The sequence below is a fragment of the Anopheles arabiensis genome, chromosome 3, assembly GCF_016920715.1.
Source record: "Anopheles arabiensis isolate DONGOLA chromosome 3, AaraD3, whole genome shotgun sequence".
NCBI classification, from domain to species: Eukaryota; Metazoa; Arthropoda; class Insecta; order Diptera; family Culicidae; genus Anopheles; species Anopheles arabiensis.
In genome coordinates this window covers 10936975-10957881 of record NC_053518.1, presented here as the reverse complement: position 1 = coordinate 10957881, position 20907 = coordinate 10936975, and the positions used below count along the sequence as shown (strand labels likewise).

General features: G+C 47.8%; 1 protein-coding gene across 7 annotated transcripts; it reads left to right on the top strand.

Annotated features, from left to right (window-relative positions):
• Positions 1–367: 367 nt before the first annotated feature.
• LOC120899587 (SUN domain-containing ossification factor) lies at positions 368–20825 on the top strand. Of its 7 annotated transcripts, none has more exons than XM_040305593.1 (4): positions 368–947; positions 1222–1665; positions 14762–17168; positions 17490–20825. In XM_040305593.1, the coding sequence occupies exons 1-4, from the start codon at positions 889–891 to the stop codon at positions 19239–19241; spliced, it is 4662 nt and encodes a 1553-aa protein (XP_040161527.1). In that variant the 5' UTR covers positions 368–888; the 3' UTR covers positions 19242–20825. The 7 variants fall into 7 exon arrangements, with proteins under 7 accessions (XP_040161527.1, XP_040161532.1, XP_040161530.1 ...); XM_040305598.1 differs by lacking the exons at positions 368–947; positions 1222–1665 and adding exons at positions 5600–5726; positions 13062–13476; XM_040305596.1 differs by lacking the exons at positions 368–947; positions 1222–1665 and adding exons at positions 5602–5726; positions 13057–13476.
• Positions 20826–20907: the final 82 nt, after the last annotated feature.

Below are 20907 nucleotides of genomic sequence, written 5' to 3'. Positions count from 1 at the left end.
ACAGGGGTGCTCAACTGTTTGACAGATGAAGCAAAATGAGCATGCGTTTAGGTCGGTAATTTCAATTCTCAATGAATCGTCATGGTTTGGTTTCAAAATAATTTCTCTTCATTTTGAGCTAACAAAAATGCTGATACAACTATTGCAGCTCATCAATTAATTGGTTGAAATAGGAAGTAAAATTATGGCTTGAACAAGACACCTGCCCTTATTTTCTCACGGCTTTTCACGGAATCAACTGTCAGTCGGCCCGCTTCAAACCAAACGGGAGCGAAAGAGAAGGAGAGAGCGCTCGCAAACGCAAGCGATAGAAAGAGACAAAACGTCCGCACGCATCGAGCAAACGTTCTCGCAGCATATCGTCACTGACAGATTGCATTTTTTGTAGACACGGGCACAAGTGTTCGCTTGTGTGTTTTTCGCTAAATGCTAGTTTTTAGCTTATAATTTCCTTCCGTCGGATGCCAAGTTGGGGCAGTTTTGGGGCCCGTGCCATCTCGCTACCAAGCAAAGGGAGTGTGTGTTATTCGCCGACTTGAAAGGATCTGTGTGGCGGTGAAGGGGGGATATTGCGTGTTTTTTTGATCTTCACTGTTTTCTGTGCGTGATAAAGTGATTTAGTAGGGAAGTTTGTATGGTGCGACTAACGTTGCCTCATCCGAAAAGGCGACACAGTACGGGTGTCCTTAGCTGCACTGTTCCCTCTCCTTTCCTGTGAGTGCGTGGTGCCAAGTCTGTTGTGTGTGTGTGCGCTAAAAGGTGCTTTACCGAAGTGTGTTCTGTGCGTGCGTGCTTGTGTGTGTGTGTGCGAGTGTGTGTCTTTTAGCTTCCCTGCATATCTGACCAACGCCGACAGTTTGTGTCGATGTGTCCTGGGATAGTGGAATAATGAAACCTAGCTTATGCTACACCTACTGCACGCTGTTACTGGTGTCGCTCGTTTCCAGGTGAGTGTCCTCCAACGCCAAACGTAAGCGCCACGCAGCGTCAATGGATTTCCCGTCCTTTGACCCTCCCCTTTCATGCCAAGCGGGATGGCAAGAGGGACGAACGTGGTGGGGTGGCGCAACGATGATGCAACCGTCAGCGGAAACTACTCGCCTCCCCCCGCAGCCCCCCCCCCCATACTCGGTAGCTCATCTTACTTGGGTTACCATGGCCACCGGGCCAGTCCAACCGCAGTGCATTAACATCGTGTTTTTTGCCTGTTTCATTTCACAGTTGCACACTGTTCCTCATAGTGGCTTCGGAGAAGCTGAAGCCAACTACTGACGATCAGCTGCAGCAGCATGGTGCCGGAACACGGGAACCGCTAGATGGAAGCAACCTGGTGCAACAACATACTGACGGTGCTGGCGAACGGTTGCCCCCGAACGGCGGTGTAAACGAAGCAAAGGAAGCCTTTCCCCACAAACGGGTGCTTTCGAGTGGGAACGGCACACCGCCCGGACATGTGCGGAGTAAAAACGGTCCTGGGGAGGAAGGAAATGGAGCGAAACCTCTCAAAAGGCCCGCACCGGGACGGGCTGGTGGAAGGAATACGCTCAAGAAAGACATCCTCACAGCAAAGCCGCACCAGCAGCAGCCGCAGGAAGAGCCACCGGATCTAAAGGATGTAATATTTTTGGAAACCATCTCCAAAAACGTTGGCGTTACTAATAGCGGGTAAGTGTGATTGGTATGCGACAAAGATTTCTCCCCGGCCCTCTTTGTTTCTTGGCCGTTTTCCCACATTTTTGAGACACTTTGAGAGACAAGAGCGAACATCCGGCTGTGTGTCGTCTTGCACCGGATGATAAGGGCAAACGGGCTGATAAGAGAGCCGCTCTAACTGGTTAATGTGCCCTGGAATAGCAGTTTCCGATGAGCCCCCTTTCGCATCGAAAACGCGAGGCCGAAAGATGATGCAACTGCGGTTAAGCTTTTTGAAGTAACTTCGCCCCCTCCTCTAAGGCGGGGTGTAATCGAACGGAACCATCAGCCCGGGGGGAACACGATACATCGAACAGGATCTATTTTGAGCGGTTTGGTTCGCTTTCTTTTTCGGTCGCTCTTTAAATGTCACCAGAATCATAATTCTCTCACTGCGAAGGTCACCCCACTGCCACCATCAGCACCTTTTCGGTCGCTCATATTCTTGCACGTGCCATTACGCACGTGTTGCTATTATTTTTCATGTGTTAAACTTTTTAACAACCTTCAAAATCACGTGCTTTCGGTATGCGTAAGCTGGCGTCGTTGTGCTGCTGGGTGGCGCACTGGAAATGTGGCTTCTTTCGCTGTAAGACTGTGTCCAAGGCTGTGCACGCGTGGCTGTTGTCTAAAGACATCCGTCCGCTCCTCGTGAGCCTGGAATGGCGTTGCTCGATCGATGCACAGTCGGAAGTATTTTAACAACAAAATACTGCAAACAGCTTACCTTTTTTCCACATGATGGCGTTTTGTTTGCAAACTGTATAAATACACACACGATCCCGTATCGTTCCCTATATCTTGGGGATCTGCCGGGTGAAAGTGTGTACAGGGGGAAACGGTGATTAAACAAAACAAAAAAGCGCAATCCATGTTCGCTACGTGCATTTCATGGTGCACTGAACGCTCTCTCGCTGCAATGGTGTGAAGACGACGAGCAGAAGGAAATCCATTCGACCTTGGCATGTAGCTAAACAACACATTGTAAACCGCGTTCATAGTGTTGTTACGTCGCGGTGTGTTGCTATTACATTCCAACCCGGTTAAATGACACCATGCCCTCAGAAACAGGGGAGGAAAATTGGAGAAAAACGATCACCAAGTTAATGTCGATCGTCGAGGCGGGCGGATACACCTACGCGGATTAATTATTTAAGGCCCTCTTGCACGTTTGTTGCTGTTTACTTTAGCACTTCTTTCCCTTTCTCTCTATCTCTCTCTCTCTCTTTAGTAAGCGTTGATGGTTTGTTGCTAAAATAAATTCAGTTTTTGGGGTGAGTTTTTGCTTCACTTTTGCTTAAACTCGATTGCGCAGTTGCGATGTAATGGATCATAAATTTTTATAACGAACGAATGCTTTGCTAGACGAGGCAAATCCAAACACTGCTCTTTTTACCTCCTGTTTCTTTTATGTAATATACGAACATTTGAGAAGGAGTAATGTAATCTTTCTTGCAATGTTTTGCTCTATCAAAAAAGGTGAATTTGCAACAAACAATGATAAGGGTGTCAATTAGGTTATTTTCGATCTGGAGTTACTTTTATATTGGGCTTTTAACATTATGGTGTTGCACAAACCCTTTACTTAAAAGCCAAATCCAGGGTTTTCCAGGGGTTCTCATAGCTGTGGGACACTTCCTTGATTCTTTCCTATTGGAAGTGAGCTTCATATGATAGAAATTGGACTCATTGGATAGGCTCATTTGAAGATACTATTGGAATTTTCCAAAATTGGTGCTATAGAGTCCAATTCCCATTACATTAAGTTCATTTGACGTAACAAGGAGTCAATAAAGTGTCTCACAGCTATGAGAACTCCTGGAAAACCCTATATGTTGGAAGCCTTTTTGGCCCAAGGCCATAACCACAATGCTTTGAAACTGGAATCAAAAAACACCATAAAAAAGCCAAACACACAGTTATATTCTTATTGTCGTATCGTGTACCGTACCAAAACCTTGAGGAAAAAGGGCAACATTTTATGCAACGTTTCGCTCCAAACTCTACCTTGTTTTTGTTTAACCTGCTCGTTTATCATTATTTCCGCCCTCGGCAGCCGGTCGCTATTTGGTGTTTTGAATTTTAGAGGTCACCCGAGCGACACGGGGGGGGGAAGGTTAATGTACGCTTAGTTTCTCCCCACTGCCGTTGGGCCCGGAGTCGATCGTCACTTATCATTACTGGCATGTTTTGTAAGGTGGGGCGATGGGGAGCGTTCGGGCAGACACAACTTTAGGCCCTGCTCGAAAGAAGGGGTCTGTCTGCCTGGTCTGTTGGTTTATGACGTCGTGTCTGTGGCGATGGTTGCAGCTGGGTGTCGAATAGCTGACGTTTATCGTCGCGTGACGAGCTATAGTTGGGTTTGGGTGCCTCCCACTCCCTTTCCCACGAGTCGACTGATTAGGTGTAAAAGAAGTGATGAAATGGCGAGAAGATTGAAGTGGGTCGAAGACGCTTTATTGCTACACACGGTAGGAGATTGCCATCGTTTCACACTTGATAGAGGAGAGAGTCAGTTGATGATGCCACAATGGCTTGTGCAAAGTGTTATCTTATAGTTTATTGGTATGAGTTAATTGATAGTTGAATTTACTTCCTTGACTGGTTCGTTATTTGGGGGGATTTGCAAGGTCTTGCCTATTAGTCGATAGAGGAATACTAATCATGTTGTTGTCAGCTAGGTTTGTGATAAACAAATAAGTCGTTTTGATCGTTTAAGGCACAGCTGTGATTATCCAAGATGGAGATGGAAGAACGCACTAACAGCAAGCAGTAGCCTTCGCAGCAACACCAAATAGGGTACTTACTTCCTCTTGCTGAGGACCGGTTGAGCGGCAAGTGCGTAGGCATAACAACCCGCCGTAGTAGGCTGTATGTACCCGGACCGTATTTGACGAAGGCACTATGCTGTACAGACTAGTGATGGGGAAAGTTAGCAAAAATCTGGAGTCGACGCCGATCTGGCTCCGACAATTTCGGAATCGACTAGGGAAAGTAGGTCCGCCCGACATTGTCCGGAGTCGTTCGGAATCTTCCGGAATTGGTCGGAATTGCCCGGAATCCTCCGGAGTTGTCCGGAGTCATTCGGAATCTCCCAGAGTCGTCCTGAGTCGTCGAGAGTCGGAGTCATCCGCAGTCGTTCGGAGTCGTCGGAGTCGTCTGGAATCGGTTGGAGTCTAAGTCGTCCGGAGTCGGCAGGAGTCAGCTTTCAAAACAAAGGCCTGTATACGAAGTGCACGAACTGGATGTTCGAACGGAACTGGTTGTTCGGATTTTACCGGAGTCGGAATCGGACTAAAATTAACCGGATCGGAGTCGTGGGTGCGCTCCAGATAGTACATCACTAGTACAGACAGAGAGACAGACTGTATGTGTGCGAGAGAGAGAGAGAGAGAGAGTCACTATTATGCACAAAAGTGCACCAAGAAGAAGTTCTGGCCACGTTACCAGCAGCAGCATCAGCGGTTGTGAGCGGTTAGCATAGCATTCCAAAGCCTCTCTCATGCCCTGTCTCGTGAGTGTGTACATCCTCCGGCAACATGCCCCCCCCCCCCTTTAGTATCCATTATCATATCGTGAATTGCGTGAGCATCGAGCAGTATGCCAGCGACGAGATGAAACCCATAGAGCGACGACGAGAGCGAGAGCAAAGCGCTGATGACGTTTGCAGCTGATCTTCCGCCATGGAATGCGTGCACAAGTGCTAGGAGAGGACACAACGGGGGGTGGTGGTTAGTTGCTGTATGCCGGCGGGTGTCGCCGGGCGCCATTCGGTATGATTATCAACGGGGCTCGGTGGCAGCCAAGAGGGTAGGGTGCGCCACCGTCGTCATCGTCGCCGTCGTCGTCGTCGTTGTCGTTGTGGTCGTGTCCGGTCGCGGGCTTGCTTGCGGTTTCAGCCAACGAAGGTTTCAGTGTCAATTGAGTTGTTCGCTCGTTCGTTTCTCGTGAGGGGTTTCGGTTTGCTCGCCTTCTCACGAGAGGCAGTAGCGTGTGCTGTGGGTCGTGCTTTTCCTTTTGTTTCTAGTCAAACGGTATTAGTTTGTTGCTTTGTTACTTCGAATTTTCTTATCAAAGGTGTGTGTGTGTGATGTTTAGGTTTTAAGGTGTGCTTTAGTTTGTGCAGAAATTGAATTAGGGAATTGTCATTCTTGCAAACTATTCTGTCTTAACCAGACAACAAAACGTGTTAGTGAATGTTTGAAAATAAAGTCACACGCCACACCGCCGGGTCGATATTATGTCACACAGCACGGTGTCCCGTTGTTGGACGCGTACCATCATCCCCTGCAACCCATTAGCAAAACAAAGTGTGCCGTGGTTTGCCAGGATGTGAACGTTGCCTTTAACCATGCCTGTGCGGTCGGTTCAAACGACGCTGAAACTGAATCATCATTATCATCGACATTGACCGTGGTGTGGTGTAGGCATGTGTAAAATGAACGAGAATCGCACCGTTCGAACAGTTCGGTAAAGTGCACGAACGAACGAGGTTCTCAACAAAAAGAACGACCAGGACTTTTGGAAGAAACTGACTACACCGAACGCGTTCGAACGTTCCGTTCAGTGTTCGACGGCACCCATAAATGTGGTAATAAAACGTGCAAAATCATATTGCTTTCTCGCTCTTTCTCGCACCGTGCGAACGGGTCGTCAGAGATCAAAATGTACCCTGTTGGTGTTGAAATCGTACCCATACAACTCAATTCCTCGAACGCCGTCGAATTTGTCCAGCAGTGTTCGATACGTGTGCTGTTGGTGTGGAAATCGTATCTATACGACTGAATTCATCGAACGCGTTCGAACTGGTGTTCGATCTGTGTTCTGTTGGTGTGTAAATCGTACCTACACAACTGAATTCATCGAACGCGTTCGAACTGGTGTTCGATCTGTGTTCTGTTGGTGTATAAATCGTACCTACACAACTGAATTCATCGAACGCGTTCGAACTGGTGTTCGATCTGTGTTCTGTTGGCATGGAAATTATACCTATACAATTCAATAGATCGAGCCCGTTCAAACGGATTAGTCATTGTTCGCGAATGAACTGAACTGAATTGATTGCGCTCATCATGTTGATCCGTATTTAAGTAGTTTTTTTTTAAATAGAATCCTTAAGTGTGTATAAGGCATGGGGTACAATATATGTAGGAGACATTTTTGCTCGTATTAGTTTTTTACATGCTAGTTTTTGGTCGGTTTTGCGATGGATTGTGTTGACCAGACAGCCGAGTGTTTAATGTTTTTAAATGATTGGTTTCAACCGCAGAATGAGTACTTCTTTGGCTACAGTATGCGTCTATGGTGGGTAAATGAAAAAGATAATGAGCGTTCTTTGTGAATAAAAACCTCATGAAACAAAGAACGAAAGAATCGTCGTTCGCGTTCTGTTCTTTTTGGTGAGCGAACTAGTTCGTTCGCGTTCGGTGAAAAGAATCGTTTTGCCCATGCCTAGTGTGGTGTGTTTCGTGCAATGCGAGCACATCTAGTAGTACTGTGCCAAGTAGTGTTGTGTGGTGCTCTCTTGCCAGCATAAAAATGCATTCATTCATTCATTTCATCTGATGTGCGGTGTGGCCACTGGCCTTTTTCTGTGTACCGGCAGCTGCATTTACCACTGGTGCTACATTCTTTCGTTGCGTTGCGTTTACTAAATTAGTGCAATCAAAGTGGCATGGAATAATCTATGTCCCAATGCGATATCCGTGTAGTAGAACCGCGTTCGTGTGTGTACAAGTGAGCTCAATATAGAAAAAGAAGCTCTCTGCAACAACTGTGTTCTTAATCATCTTGGGCAAGATGTGAATCTAACAGTGCTTCTGTGGCAAGCAAATTGTGTGTGGGATAAAACGTTGGTCTGTGTGTTTGTGTGTGTTGGTGTGCTCTCGTGTAGGGTGGAATAGCATGAAACTCCCTCAGATGCAGACGACTCGACGGTCGCTGCTGGTCGCGCTTGTCCTACAGGCACACGCAGTAGGCAGGGTGTTTCCATCATTATTTTGTATTTGTGTGGGCGACCGACGTCTGGAATGGGGTTCGCTGTTGCAACGTGGAACAAGTTGAAGGGTTAAAGTAACTGGAAAGAAGCATTTCGTTAGCGTTTAGATTTAAAGCTATCCTTTAGCTACTGTTTAGTTGAATGTGTTTTATTATTGTGAGCAATTGTTAATGCTATATTTCTCTGTTGTTTTAGGAAACAATAACATGTGCCTTTCGAAGCTGCCGTTCATTTTCATCACTTTCCAACCGTTCCACATATATTGTGGGGCTATTCTGTACAACATGCTAAACGAAGTCGTTGACTCCTGGCTGCCAATAACTATTTAGCACCCCCTCCTAATCTGTCACACTTCTTTGCTTCAAGTGAAGTGGCATTTGATAACGTTCCTGCATGAGCTGGAGAACGTGGAGAGTTGTGTTCTGGCGCCGCCGTGCCCTGGGCCGACCATACACGAAATGGAATTTTCATGTTGCGTGTGTGTGTTTGTACTCCAGCTCTCTCTTTGCCTGTAAGCCAATGGTTGCTATAGAGCTGCTAGGCTTAGTGACGAATGAGAAAAAGTGTAATCAACATCACACCATGTGAACAGTGGTGTACACTTATGAAATGTAACAAAAAATAACTGGCACAAGTGTTCCAATGATCATGCAGCTGAGTGGGTTTAGGGCTCCGGTGGGGTGTGCTCCAATTTAATCACGAGGAAGCAGAATTATGTCATTTAGAGAGTACAAAACCGACCCCAAAAGACTGCAGCTGTGTTAAAAGAAAGGAGAAGCTTTTTAGTAGTCAACCATTTGAAGTGATCTGCTTCGGCTCATTAGCTTCCGGATTTTGCAAAAACACACTCACACATAAGAGAAAGCATTCAATCACGCTCCAGTAAAAGGGTTTGAACACATGTTTCGTTTAGAAAACTTGCCCCTCTCCCTAAGCGGCAGCGCGGTCGCGCGCTACACGTGGTGTGCATTTATCAAGCTGCTCTGGCTCGACGAACGACGAGCACCAGCACTCTATGGCACCGGTTTTTTCGGTGGCCAGTTTTCTGACGCAATGCGTCGTTCGTTGCGGCAGCTCTGCTGGCTGGCTGGGTGACGTGAGTGAATGTGAGAGCATGGGAAAGAAGTAAGAATCCAAAAGAAAATGGAAGGACGCAAAAGTGCCAGCATCCCCATTGGGGGGTTGTCTACGAAAAGTTTACTATTCCCATCCAATTAAGGTGCATTTCGGGGGGAAGTGGTGCAGGAAGTGGCAATGTGCTTTGATAATAGTGAAAGTGAAAGCCTCGATCGATGGGAGCAGGTGGACATTACCTAGCAATGGTGACTGATGTAACGCAAAGATATTGAGCAATAGAGATTAGCATTTTCCAATGATTGGAGACCTTTTTTTTGGAATAATTTTCAATACTTTGTCGCTATTTCTATTGGAATTGCAAAAAAGGCACCCCAAAAACGGCACTATGCATTGTGAGAGGGTCGAGACCGAGAAACCGGTTCCGAAATGTGTTCTTTCGGAAAGCTGGTTCTGCTTGGTAACGTTCTGTCCCACTTTCAAACCTCGGCAGCATTGTCAGCCTTTGCCTTTAGAAGATTGTGCTGGTAGAATGCCACATTCGCGCGCTCTGGTGTCACATTTTGTCATTGGAACCTTGCTGGAAGGTTGAGTAAAAGGGGTTACACAGGTGATTGTAAGATCGGCAAATAAGGACAATCGTGGTGTTGAGCTGGGTTTTTGGAGAGTAACAGTGCGTGTTTGGATGTGGTAGAATAAAGCATATGTATTATATTTGAAGCGAAATGTATCCTATTCCATGGAATTGGGATATTGGGATATTCGGTTATCTTTGTGTCTTACGCTGTATAAACATTGTTTGTATCGCCTGGATGCATATTGTATATTACTTAAGCTAAAAGCCTAATTATTTTGACTATTGGAACTCCACATTTTGCCACCCCGAACATCACTATCTCCATGGAAACGCGTTGACAACATACAGTACGCGTCTAATGCCACCTTAATCTACAAAGTGTTCCCTAACCCTTGCGAAGGTGTTACATATTGAATGAGGCTCGAATGTGTCTATTTTCTAACACCCGATCCCCCACACTGTAACCCCCTAACACTTGCTCGCTGACAGCACTTGACCCTTTACTCTTGGCATTGGCACGGAACTAATCGATCCCACAGTATCGATCGTGCGCGCTGCTGAGTGCGGAGCAAAACAGAACGGACTTTGGTTGGTTGTTGGTTGGCTCCACAATGGCGAGCAATTGTTATACCCGCCAGAGAGGGCCCGCTCCCAAGGCGTCACACCGACGGACGACCCTGAAGATCACAGAATTGCGTCGCAGATGTGTTTGGCCGGACGTTGTCGTCCGGCAGAAACGTTCGACCATGTGTATGGGGTTAGTTTTTGAGCCATGTTTGAGACGAATTTCAAACTTGGAAGTCTAATCAGTTGCTGAATTTCAATGAGATGTCCTCCTCGCCTCGTCTGTGTACTCCGTAGCGCCGTTGATAACAGCTTCAACAGACGGTGGTTTTTTAGCGACCGCATAAAAAACGCCTTGCGAAGATGTTTCTAGATTAGACGTTCGGGGAACTTCTCCAACCTCCAGAGAGGCGAGAGCAATGCGCTTATCAGTTCACAACCAGAGCTCCGATTACTTAATTCTCGGTTCGATTAGGATCTTCAAGGCGGGGGATCACTGTTCTCGGGAAATCTAAGGTCGGTTTCAAGCGGCACTTTGTTCGTCCGCTCAATGATGCTGTCTGTCCTCCGCTTAGGAAAAAAAGTCATCACAATTCCCCACATTCCTTATCATGAAGCGTTAGGAATTTACACCACCTTCACTCTTGTAAACGTCACCCGAAGCGCAGCGTACGATGATTTACAGCTCGCGGTTTGCCCGCACACGACCACGGGAATCGTTGTTGAATTGCAATACAACGCGATCTTTGATAGTGTGTTGGTGTTTCAGTGGCGCTGTCGTAGTGCGTTGTTGATCCTCCCTCCCTCCCTCTCAAGCAATCAACAGTTCAAGTGAGAGGGGCGCTTACGGTAAACAACAGCGCGTGTGACGTGGACAAATCGCGATGCGCTTCGTGGTGTAACAGCCGACTTTTGCGCTAGTTCGACTATCGCGCATTATCGGTTGGCGTTTTGTTTGCTGATGGCGTTTTTTTTATTATTAGTAGTTATATTTTGTAGTCTAGGGTGGTTCGGTACTAGCACAATGCATGCACATACAGCTGTAGGACTTATTGGGAATAGGTTTTATCGTTTTTATCTCTAAACAACTTAGTCATCACATTCAGAATTCAGAATAAGAGTTCAGTAAGTTCTGTCTGAATCATTTATTCAGCAAATAAGTATAACAGTTTTTGCATTTTTTGCTTCAATATAGCTCCAACTAAATCTTGGCATCTTTCCTTGATTTCTCATACAAGCTTGACACATGCGTTTGCCAAATGTGTCGCGAATTGTACGCCTAATTGATTGTGTGAATGAGCGCATCTATCCTCTTTTTATCTTTAGAATATCTTCTGATGTTCCTTTTGTTTTACTGTTTTTTCTTTGTTATTAAAGAATGCTTGGTAGTCTTCCTCGTAGTGCCGTGCCATTCGTTAAAATCTTATCTGGATTTGAATACTTCCGATACGATACGAAGAATTTCTAAGGATATTCCAGTAAAGCCTATTTATACATCCATTAGATGTATTGGAGAGGCCCGGACTCGTCCGAACAGATTCAGTACTCCATTGAAACGGTTCCTCAGACCTTTCAACAGTTCCCTGAAACTCGAGAAAGACAGAGATATTCCGACAGATGATCCCCCACCAATCATGGGAATGGCGTCTGAAATCTGCGGTTTGCAACAAACACTGCACATTGTACCACCACCACAAAGAGTGTAATTAAATATCTTCCAATTGTATCTTCACCCTCTACAAGCAGTGGTGATACTTCCGGCAGATTTTGGAAGCGAACGGCTGATGGGCATCATGTTACCCCGCCCGCTGGACTGGAAGTGATCACGTTTGGCCCAAAACACACATGTGCTCCGCTCATTAAAATGGGAAGACCTTGAAATGTAAATGTGCTTGAAAGTGATTGTAACGATATGATACGGATGGCACCTCCGAATGATGGGCGTGTGCTCGGTGGTGTGATTGTTGTTGCTGTGGTGATATTGGGATGAGCTGGTTTAGTAATTCTAGTATTCTTTAGCTCACGTGTCACGTGGGATACAGTTTATGTCGCGTACTATTATAAGTGTGACATTTCCGTAGTATCACGTCGGTGTCATTTGATCTAGAATTGCGTTTTAATTGGGCTTTAAACATAAACAACGGTCATTTGATCTGCCGGTCACATGGCACAGTCGTTAACTTGTATCACTTAACAACAGGTGCGTCATTAGTTCATGTCCCGGTAAGGAAGTGCCTACTATCCTGTTATGAGGATTAAATCAATACGTCACTGATAGTTTAAAGTTCATTATTTTTAAGGTACGTCAAGTATGACGTCATAGTAGCCTGTGGTTTATTTGTTGTTGGATTCAGATTGGTATCTAATGCATTTTATTGCGCTGGTCCCGGTAGGCTGTTTGGTAGCTGAGTTGGCTGCTACAAGGCCGGATGCAATTGATTCCCATCCCAGACCGTTTCTCCGTAGTTACTATAGTAAACGTTTATTGACGGTGGCAAAAAAACTGTGTAAGAAATTTAGTATTCTGGATGTAAGGAGGAGAGGACCCAATACTAATGAATCTACTTTGTATGGAAATTGAGGTTTTTAGCAACAACTGTTCCACATTGTTCCACCAATCACCTCAACGCTTACACGTCACACAAAGATATGCAAATTGTCTGTTCATGTTGTTCCCACAAAATACGACCGAGTCGGCGTTGCACAAAATGTAGGGTTCAGAGGGGGACGTACTGTTGGCATACGGAACACATAAGCAAACTGTGCCTGTTGGACAAGCGCCAGGGGACATCATCCATTTTACCCACCCAATTACCGCCGATGGATAATGACAAATGTTTAAAAATTCAGTTCCAGTAAAAGTGCATTACGCCAGCACGGCGCAGTAAGCCCGACGAACAGTAACGAACAGTGTGTTGGTTTTGCTAGCAGCTTTTTTCAATTCCGGTGCTCTAGTAAAACGGCTGCGATTGTTCTTGTTTGACAAACACACGGTACAGTTCTGTAGACACACATTCCCGTATTTCCCGTTCTGAGACAGCTGGAGTGCGGCGTGCGTCAGCAAACGCGCAGCTCTCCAGTACGTTCGAGAGACAACCCGATCGTGAGCCAAAGTGTTGATTAACAGCTAAATTATCAAATCTTCTCCTAGTGTAGCGATCGTGATCAATCCATCAGAGCCGTGAAAGCTTCTATCTCCCGTAGATCCGTTGCAAGAAAGGTGTGATTAGTGTGTGTGTGTTGGGGTGGTGTCCCCACGGGTTTTTGGCGCCAGTTCAATGTGGTTATGTTTCACACCAGCGAAAAGACAGTTAGAGCCAGCGTTGCCAGCGACGATCGTTGTTCGTTAGCCCGGCGGTCGGATGCTGCATCTACCGACGGTCGATCTTTACATGGTGGTGAATCTGTACCTGGTCGCGTTTTGCTACATTAAATGGCAGCTCTCGATGTGGCTGGTCGGTGCGATCACGGAACGGGCCGGCAGAATGCGTAAGCTCACCGTGCTGGTGACCTTCTGCTGGGTTGCGCTGATCACGCAGATCGTGGCCATCTCCAACCTCTACCACGATGGGTAAGTGTGCGCGGGTGCTGCCGTAGAATTCAACGGACAAAGAGTGCTTTTGGCCATGAAGAAACAGGTGAAAATTGAAGCCATTGGACGGTTAGCATACGATTTAAATTAATAACACTTTGTGTTGTATTGTTCTTGATCATTTTATTGATGGTAATTGAATATGTTTTCTTTTGAAGATCGAGTTAGTTTAAAGACTTCGAACGTGTGTTACTAAATGCAGAAGTTCTTGTGTATTTCTGAACGATCATTTTATGTCGTAACAACCGTCGTAACAGCTTCGTGAGGTGTTTGGGCATGCCATCGTTAGGCTGTTTGTTCTACGCCACTGCAAACAACATTATGCCGTAAATATGCACTAAACATTGCACACACCCCTGTACGATCATGTCCATCCGCCGCATGATGGATGTCGATTGCGACGCCGACGACGACGACGACAGTGCGCTGTGGTATGACTTTGCTTGCGCAAAGCAAACACTTTCCACCGTGGTACCGATGCAAAGACGAGGCAGTAGTAATTATGGTACGAGGAAGTCGCCCGCCGGCTGATAATGTGTAAAAATAGTACTTCCAAACACAGCACCCGTCAAGTCCAAGTTGAACGAGGTGGATTGGACAGTTGTGTTCACGCTTGATCTTCCCGAGTGGTGCGCGAGCGCACGCGGCGTACTTGAAACGGCGGTGCGCGCACGCAGTTCGAAAGCGCAGTCAAGGTTAGGCAGCGTACGGTGTATTTGAGTAGAAAATATATCGTAAAATGTAAACATCAACAAAACAAACTCGGACAGAACAGGCAGGCGTCACGGCAATCGCACGCACCTGTGTGAAGTGTGGTCGCCGTGCTTATCACGTGTCATCTCTGTCACGCTGGGTAGATCACGTCGTTCGGTCGGTGGTGTGGTAGTAGTGGTGCATCAGGAAGTTGAGCTTTCGGTTTCGTTTGATTTGTTTTGCTCTTACGGTGGTTGTGATCTCTCAAGTAGAAATTTGTTGAGCTAGTGCTGTTGGTGATTGGCCTGAAATGGTAATTGGCATGACATTTTGGACTGGATGGATGGCTGATTACAGTTAGAAGTGATAGAGAGAGAGAGAGAGTCGTAGGAGCAAATTCTGCCACCATGAGGATCAGTTGTTCATCAGCCTCCTTTGAGTGGTGATGATGTTCCTCTACAATTTGTTTGATCTGTTGCTATTGGCAAGATTGTAATTACTCTTTGCATGTAAGCTTAACCCTAACGTAGACTAATATCCTTTTCCTTATCTTTTCTGCGTCTCATTTTAGATTACAAGACATTCCAGGTCCACCATCGATCATCACGCTGGTGGACAATCAGCACCACGAGTTGAACAATATCGAGAGCAAGTTGGAGGAGAACTTGGAGGCAACGTTGAAGAATCTATCGCACAACAATGTGCACACTGTTCAAACGACGGTTCCACTGCACGGCAACGATCACGGACAGTTGGCCGGCGAGGAAGAGGCTCCTGCCAACGGAACAACAGCCGTCGATCAGCAGGATCTTTCAATCGGCGACGGCCAAGAGAACGAACAGCCGTTGCTAGTGATGATCCCCGCGAAAGACCCAACCGAGGGACCCGCTAGTAGTAGTACACCTTCTGGCGAACCCGCTGTAACGCAAGAAACTACAGCCGAAGCAACGCTTACCGATGCAACAGCTCCCACCGTGCTGTCACCATCGAAGCAGCTCGAGGTGAACCTAACGGAGGAAAACCCAATGCCCGTGTTTAGCGAGTGGGCCCAGAAACAGATGGCCGAGGCGGAGAAGAAGCTCGGCGAGGTGGTCAATGCGTCCGCGATGAAGAAGGGCACCAAACCGGCCGGCAGCAAGGCGGGCACCGGCTCGATGAAGCTGCGCGCCAAAAACTACGCTGCCCCGGAGTGTGGCGCAAAGATTATTGCCTCCAACCCGGAAGCGCAGAGTACGGGTTCGGTGCTTACCGCACCGAAGGACGAGTATCTGCTAAACCCGTGCACGAGCAAGATTTGGTTCGTGGTGGAGCTGTGCGAACCGGTGCAGGCGGAACGCATCGAGCTGGCCAACTTTGAGCTGTTTTCGTCCTCGCCGAAAGAGTTTAGCGTGTCGGTAAGCAATCGCTTTCCGACGCGCGATTGGGCGAACGTGGGCCAGTTCACGGCCAAAGACGAGCGGGACGTGCAGAGCTTTCTGCTGCATCCGCATCTGTTCGGGAAGTTTGTGCGGGTCGAGATTCTGTCGCACTACAACCAGGAACACTTCTGTCCGGTTTCGCTGTTCCGTGTGTACGGTACGTCGGAGTTTGAAGCGTTCGAGACGGACAACACACCGTTGCAGCCGGACGAGGACGATGATGATGATGAGCTGGTGGCGGTATTGGGTGGAGTAGGAGTGGGCAAGGATCCTGTTACGGATAAAAGTAAGCCCGTGGCCGGAGGGGAAGGAACGCTTGCGGACAAACGATTCGTGATCAACGGTGGCGTGGCGCAGCGGGACGGTCAAACGGTAGAGCCGCAGCAAGGCGTCGACGCGACGACGGGAGCTCCGAAAGGAGGCAAAAATCCAAACAACATTCTAAAATCCGCCGGTGAGGTGGTGATGAACATGGTGAAGAAAGCGGCCGAAGCGCTCGGTAAAAGCGGCAACGAAAGTAACGATGCGGCCACACCGGGAAGTCATCCGTCGCCGGGGGGGAAAATACCACTGACGGACGTGCTGACCGGCCTGCCATCGCCAGCCTCACCTTCCTGTGTTACACTAGCTTATACGATACGTTGCGTTAACTGCACCGACCATTTCCGGGCTCGGCTCGAGTCCTTGATGAATTGCAAACACAATCTTCTCACTAGTCTACTAGGGGTGGCGCGAATCGAGCACGCGTTCGATTCCGCCCAGCATTTTCTATGTGCCAACGTGTTAGGATTTAACTTACCGCGGTCGCTGCAGGGCGAGAGCGAGGGTGCGGGCGAGCTGGTGACGGTGTACCCTTCCGTCTGCTTGAATATGCGCTACAGCGTGCTGAACCTGCTGCCGGACGAGCTGGTGGCCGGGCTTTGCAATACGGTGGCGTTTGATCTGAAGCTGCTGGCGAAGGTGGAGGCTAGCGATGCGGAGGGCCGTGAAATTGATGGAAGTGTGGTGGCTGGTGTTGATGGGCCTAGCCAGAATGCGTTGGATCTACCACAGGGCGAACATACCAAGCAGGGAGAGCATCATCAGCAGCATCAGGTGGAGCAAACGCTAGACGTTGAAACGACTGCGCAAAATGGCAATGAGAAGGGAGAGCAGCAGGAACAAAATGCCGTTCAGGAAGACAGTGAAAAGGGATCACCACCTGGAGATGCTGCAATTGATCCATCTGGTAGTGAAAATGCGTCCAAAGAGGATGTGAACATGTTTGCTACCGAACCGACGCCTCCTGCTGCAACCCCAGCCGAACCGGAACGGGATGAAGCGTCTCAAAATGTGGATGGACAGAAGGAACAGGAGCAACAACAGCAGCAGGAAGACTTTGCCAACAATCAACATTGGGAAACGATCGACGATCAGTCCGAAATGGCTGGAACGGGCCCGTCCGGAAGTGGAGCGTTCACGACAGGTCCCGCTGCTACCACGGTCACCCCAGGAATGGCCACTGGACAGCAGAAAGTGCAGCCGGAAAGCGTTTTTCTTCGCTTATCGAATAGAATAAAGGTAAGAGGTTGTGTTTTATGACTTATAAGTGTTATTTTCATGAGGTATAAGGGGGCGATCCCGTGGTACAGTCGTCAACTCGAACGTCTCATTAAGATGCCCGTCATGAGGTCATGGGTTCAAGCCTACAATGGACCTTTCCGTAGCAAGGACTGACTTTTTATATACGGGCTGTGCGTGATAGTGAATTAAGTCTCGAAAGCCTGTATAGACCAGACCGGCATGTCTTCGCACAGGACGTGTTACGCCAAATAGAAATAGAAAAAGTGTTCTTTTTATTTTTCAACACTCTCTTATTGTCTTCCTTTGCTCTCTTTTTAGGCGCTCGAGCGTAACATGAGCCTCTCGGGACAGTATCTGGAGGAGCTGAGCCGCCGCTACCGGAAGCAGGTGGAAGAGCTGCAGCATTCGTACGCGAAAACGTTGCACGAGATCCAGGAACAGAACCAGCGGATGGCCGACAGCGAAACGAAGCTGCGCGAGGTGAACGAACGCTTGCGGCAGGAGCTGGTAGACTTTCAAGCGACGGCTACCGATTGGCGCAACATTGCGCTGGCCGTGCTGACGATGATCGTACTGATGCTGTTCACACTACTCGCAATGGTCAGGTCGGTAGCGAGGAGTGTGAATCGTCTTACAGCGGGCCATCCGTTGGAAGGGCAGCATCAGCAGCAACAGCACCCGGTACCGCTCCCGAAAAGCGTTATCGATCGTGAACTGGCCCAGGTGGGTTCGGACGCCAAACCAATCCGCGGGCGCATGCTGCGACGCAAATCCATCGACGGAATGCCGACGAGCGGTGGCTCGGTAGATTTAACCGGCAGTACGGTCAGCAGCGCATCGGGCATCATTATTGCAACGGCTGAACCGTCCACAGTTGCCACGAGCTTATCGCCGGGCCGGTTGCGCAAAAAGCGCCCGAGCGAGGAGGCACTTAACATAAGCGGCACGTACGTGAATCTGCTGATCGATGACGATGCGAGGGAAGTGGGAGTGCCGCCACATCCGTCATCCGTGCCCCCGCTGGCTATGGAGCGGAAAAAGTCAAAACAAAAGCACCGCAAAGTGTCAGCACCGTCGATGATGGGCGTCATTAGCAGCTCGACACCGTTGGCGACCGGACAGGGCGTTGCATTTTCTAGTCACGAACCAGCGAAACGTTCCCTGTCGATGATCGAAGCGAGACAGATGGTGAATGGTGGCGGACAGCAAACACCGGAGAAGGACACAAGCAGCCGTATCGATGAGTTGCCCTACCTGGAAGATAACGACGAGTTTATCATACCCACGGCAAGCGACCTGTCGTACGACGAGTATATGCCCGGCTCGAACGCTTCCACGGCGGAGGCCGGACTGACGCCGAACGAAATGGAGATGCGAAAGATGAATGGAACGGCCAACACCGCCGCCACCACCATGACCACGCTGTCCGATAGGAACGGTAGCAGCGGGATGTCACCGAGCGGGGAAGACTCGCTCGATGGGGCGGTTCAGCAGAAAGTCGCGACAAAGTCATCGCGACGCCTTTCGTCGCCTGCATTTTTCAAAAGCTCGCTGCTACGGTCAAGCCTTGGCTCGAAAAAGCATCGCTCGGCCAAGAAAGCTTCGGCCGCCAACGGGAGTGGTGGTAGCAGTAGTAGTGGTGGTAGTAGTGCCAACACTAGCAGCAATAGCAGTAACAGTTCCAACACAAGTTCCGCACTGCGCGAGCTCGGTGCCGGCGATGCGGGAATGAGTGAAAGCGCCCGCGGCAACGTGCAGGACAGCAGCTGGTACCGCTGGTGGTCGTCGGAGCAGAGCAAAGGGGTGCTGTCCTCCCCCTCGCCGGCATCTAGTCAGGAGGTGGCTGCATCTCCGGAAGGTAAGCAGCAGCAACGCCAAAGGATAGGTAAAGCCAAATCAGCCAGCCCGTCGGACGGGGCCAGCTCCAAGCTGCTGCTGCTGGGCGAAAGTCCGGTAAAGCTGTCCGTCTCGTTCAACGGTGACCTGCCGGCGAATGGTGGTAGTGGTGGTGTGTTGGAGCGGAAATCTAGCCGGGGCAGTATACGGCGATTGTTCCGGAAGGTGTTCTGAGGACTGTCGATTAAGTAGAAGTGTATGCATTAGGCTCGATATTATACACATACAAGATAAACTATCATTAAAATAGACTGACGCTGCCCTCCCCCCTTTTTTGCACCATTATTTGGAAAAGGCGGTGGGGTGAATGTTTTGAAAAAGCATCCGTGAAAGCCATTAGTAGCACAGGGTGGCCGACTTTCCACGGGAGCCCAGCGCGAGCTCTGGTAGGGAACAGTGTGTGTGTGCGTGGTAGATGTTTTAGTTTTAGCCTACTTTGTGGCAAACACACACACGCACACGTGGTGGTGATCACTTTGAAGAAGGCGAAGGAGTAATTAGAGTATATTTGAAAATGGTTCCTTTCTGTTTCTCTCAACCTAGTAGGCCCGCCACTGGCGCTCGTCTGTTTGTATCGTTTCTTACCTTTGTTGTATATTACTTCTGTCTCTTATTTATGTTTGATGTCTATGTAACACCATCTCTGCTTGATGGGACGAGGCGGCGAGAAAACGGTTAATTTAAATAGTAAGTGTAGAATGAAGAGCGAAAAAAAACACAAGAACCACTGTCGCCGTTAATATTAACTGTACTGTAGCTCTGTGTCACATATTAGAGGGCGTGTAAGGTAGAACCGCGTTCGTTCAGCGAGAACCGGCTATTGTTTCCTTTTCCCATCCCGCTTCGAAAGCATTTTTTGAAAATGTGTCCTTATAAATTATTTCAATTGTTTGTGCAAGAAAAAAAGCTCTCCCACGTGGCTTACAGGGTTTTCCAGGAGTTCTCATAGTTTTCATAGAGTTCTCAATTGGGAATTGGACTCTATAGCACCATTGTTGGAAAATTCCAGTAAGATTTTTCAATGAGTCTGGCCATAAAATCCAATTTCCAACATATGAAGTTCACTTCCAATAGGAAAGAATCAAGGAAATGTCCCACAGTTATGAGAACCACCGCGGAAACCCTGTACGACTGTTTTCTTTCAAATTGATGTTAATTGGATGGTATGTTTTAAAACGTTAAGCGTTATTGGGCCAGTATTGTGTGTTTTTTTTAAAGAAAATTAATTAAAAAGAGGATAAAAATGAGAACTGTTTAGGCAATTTAAAACCCTTCTGTTAGCGAATTAAACCAAAAAAAATTAGTGTTACCAAAATTCAAAACCACAAAACCCCCCTCCGCCCTCCCCCCCCTTCTATTGGAAACACAATGGCGCCATTAATGGTGATAACACCACCGTATGCATGTTTAACCGCACACGTACGCTAAGCGTTTTCCTGTGCCGCACACTATTAGAAAAAAAAATCGTTTTGATGTACCAGTTCCACTAGTAGGTGTTAAATGGGGCATTATAATCACAAAAAAAAAGAATCGAGTTTGTTATGGAGAAAGGCGGAAAAACAAGTTGCAATATTGCGATCGTGTGAATTAGTAGGAAATTGTCCCCTTTTTTTGCTTTTTCACGGTACATACAGAAACGGTAATTGCGGTCATTTGAAGGTAAAATTAGTGGAAAAGGTGGAAAATGGGGATGAGCAACACTACCGTTGAAACGTGCAAGTAGTTCAGCCGAAATAAATTATTTTGTTATCAATAGAAGCTAATGTGTGTGGATGAAAGCATTTCAAAACCCTAATGTTTCTACTTTCGGAAGTACTATATCACATCCCATAAACAGTAC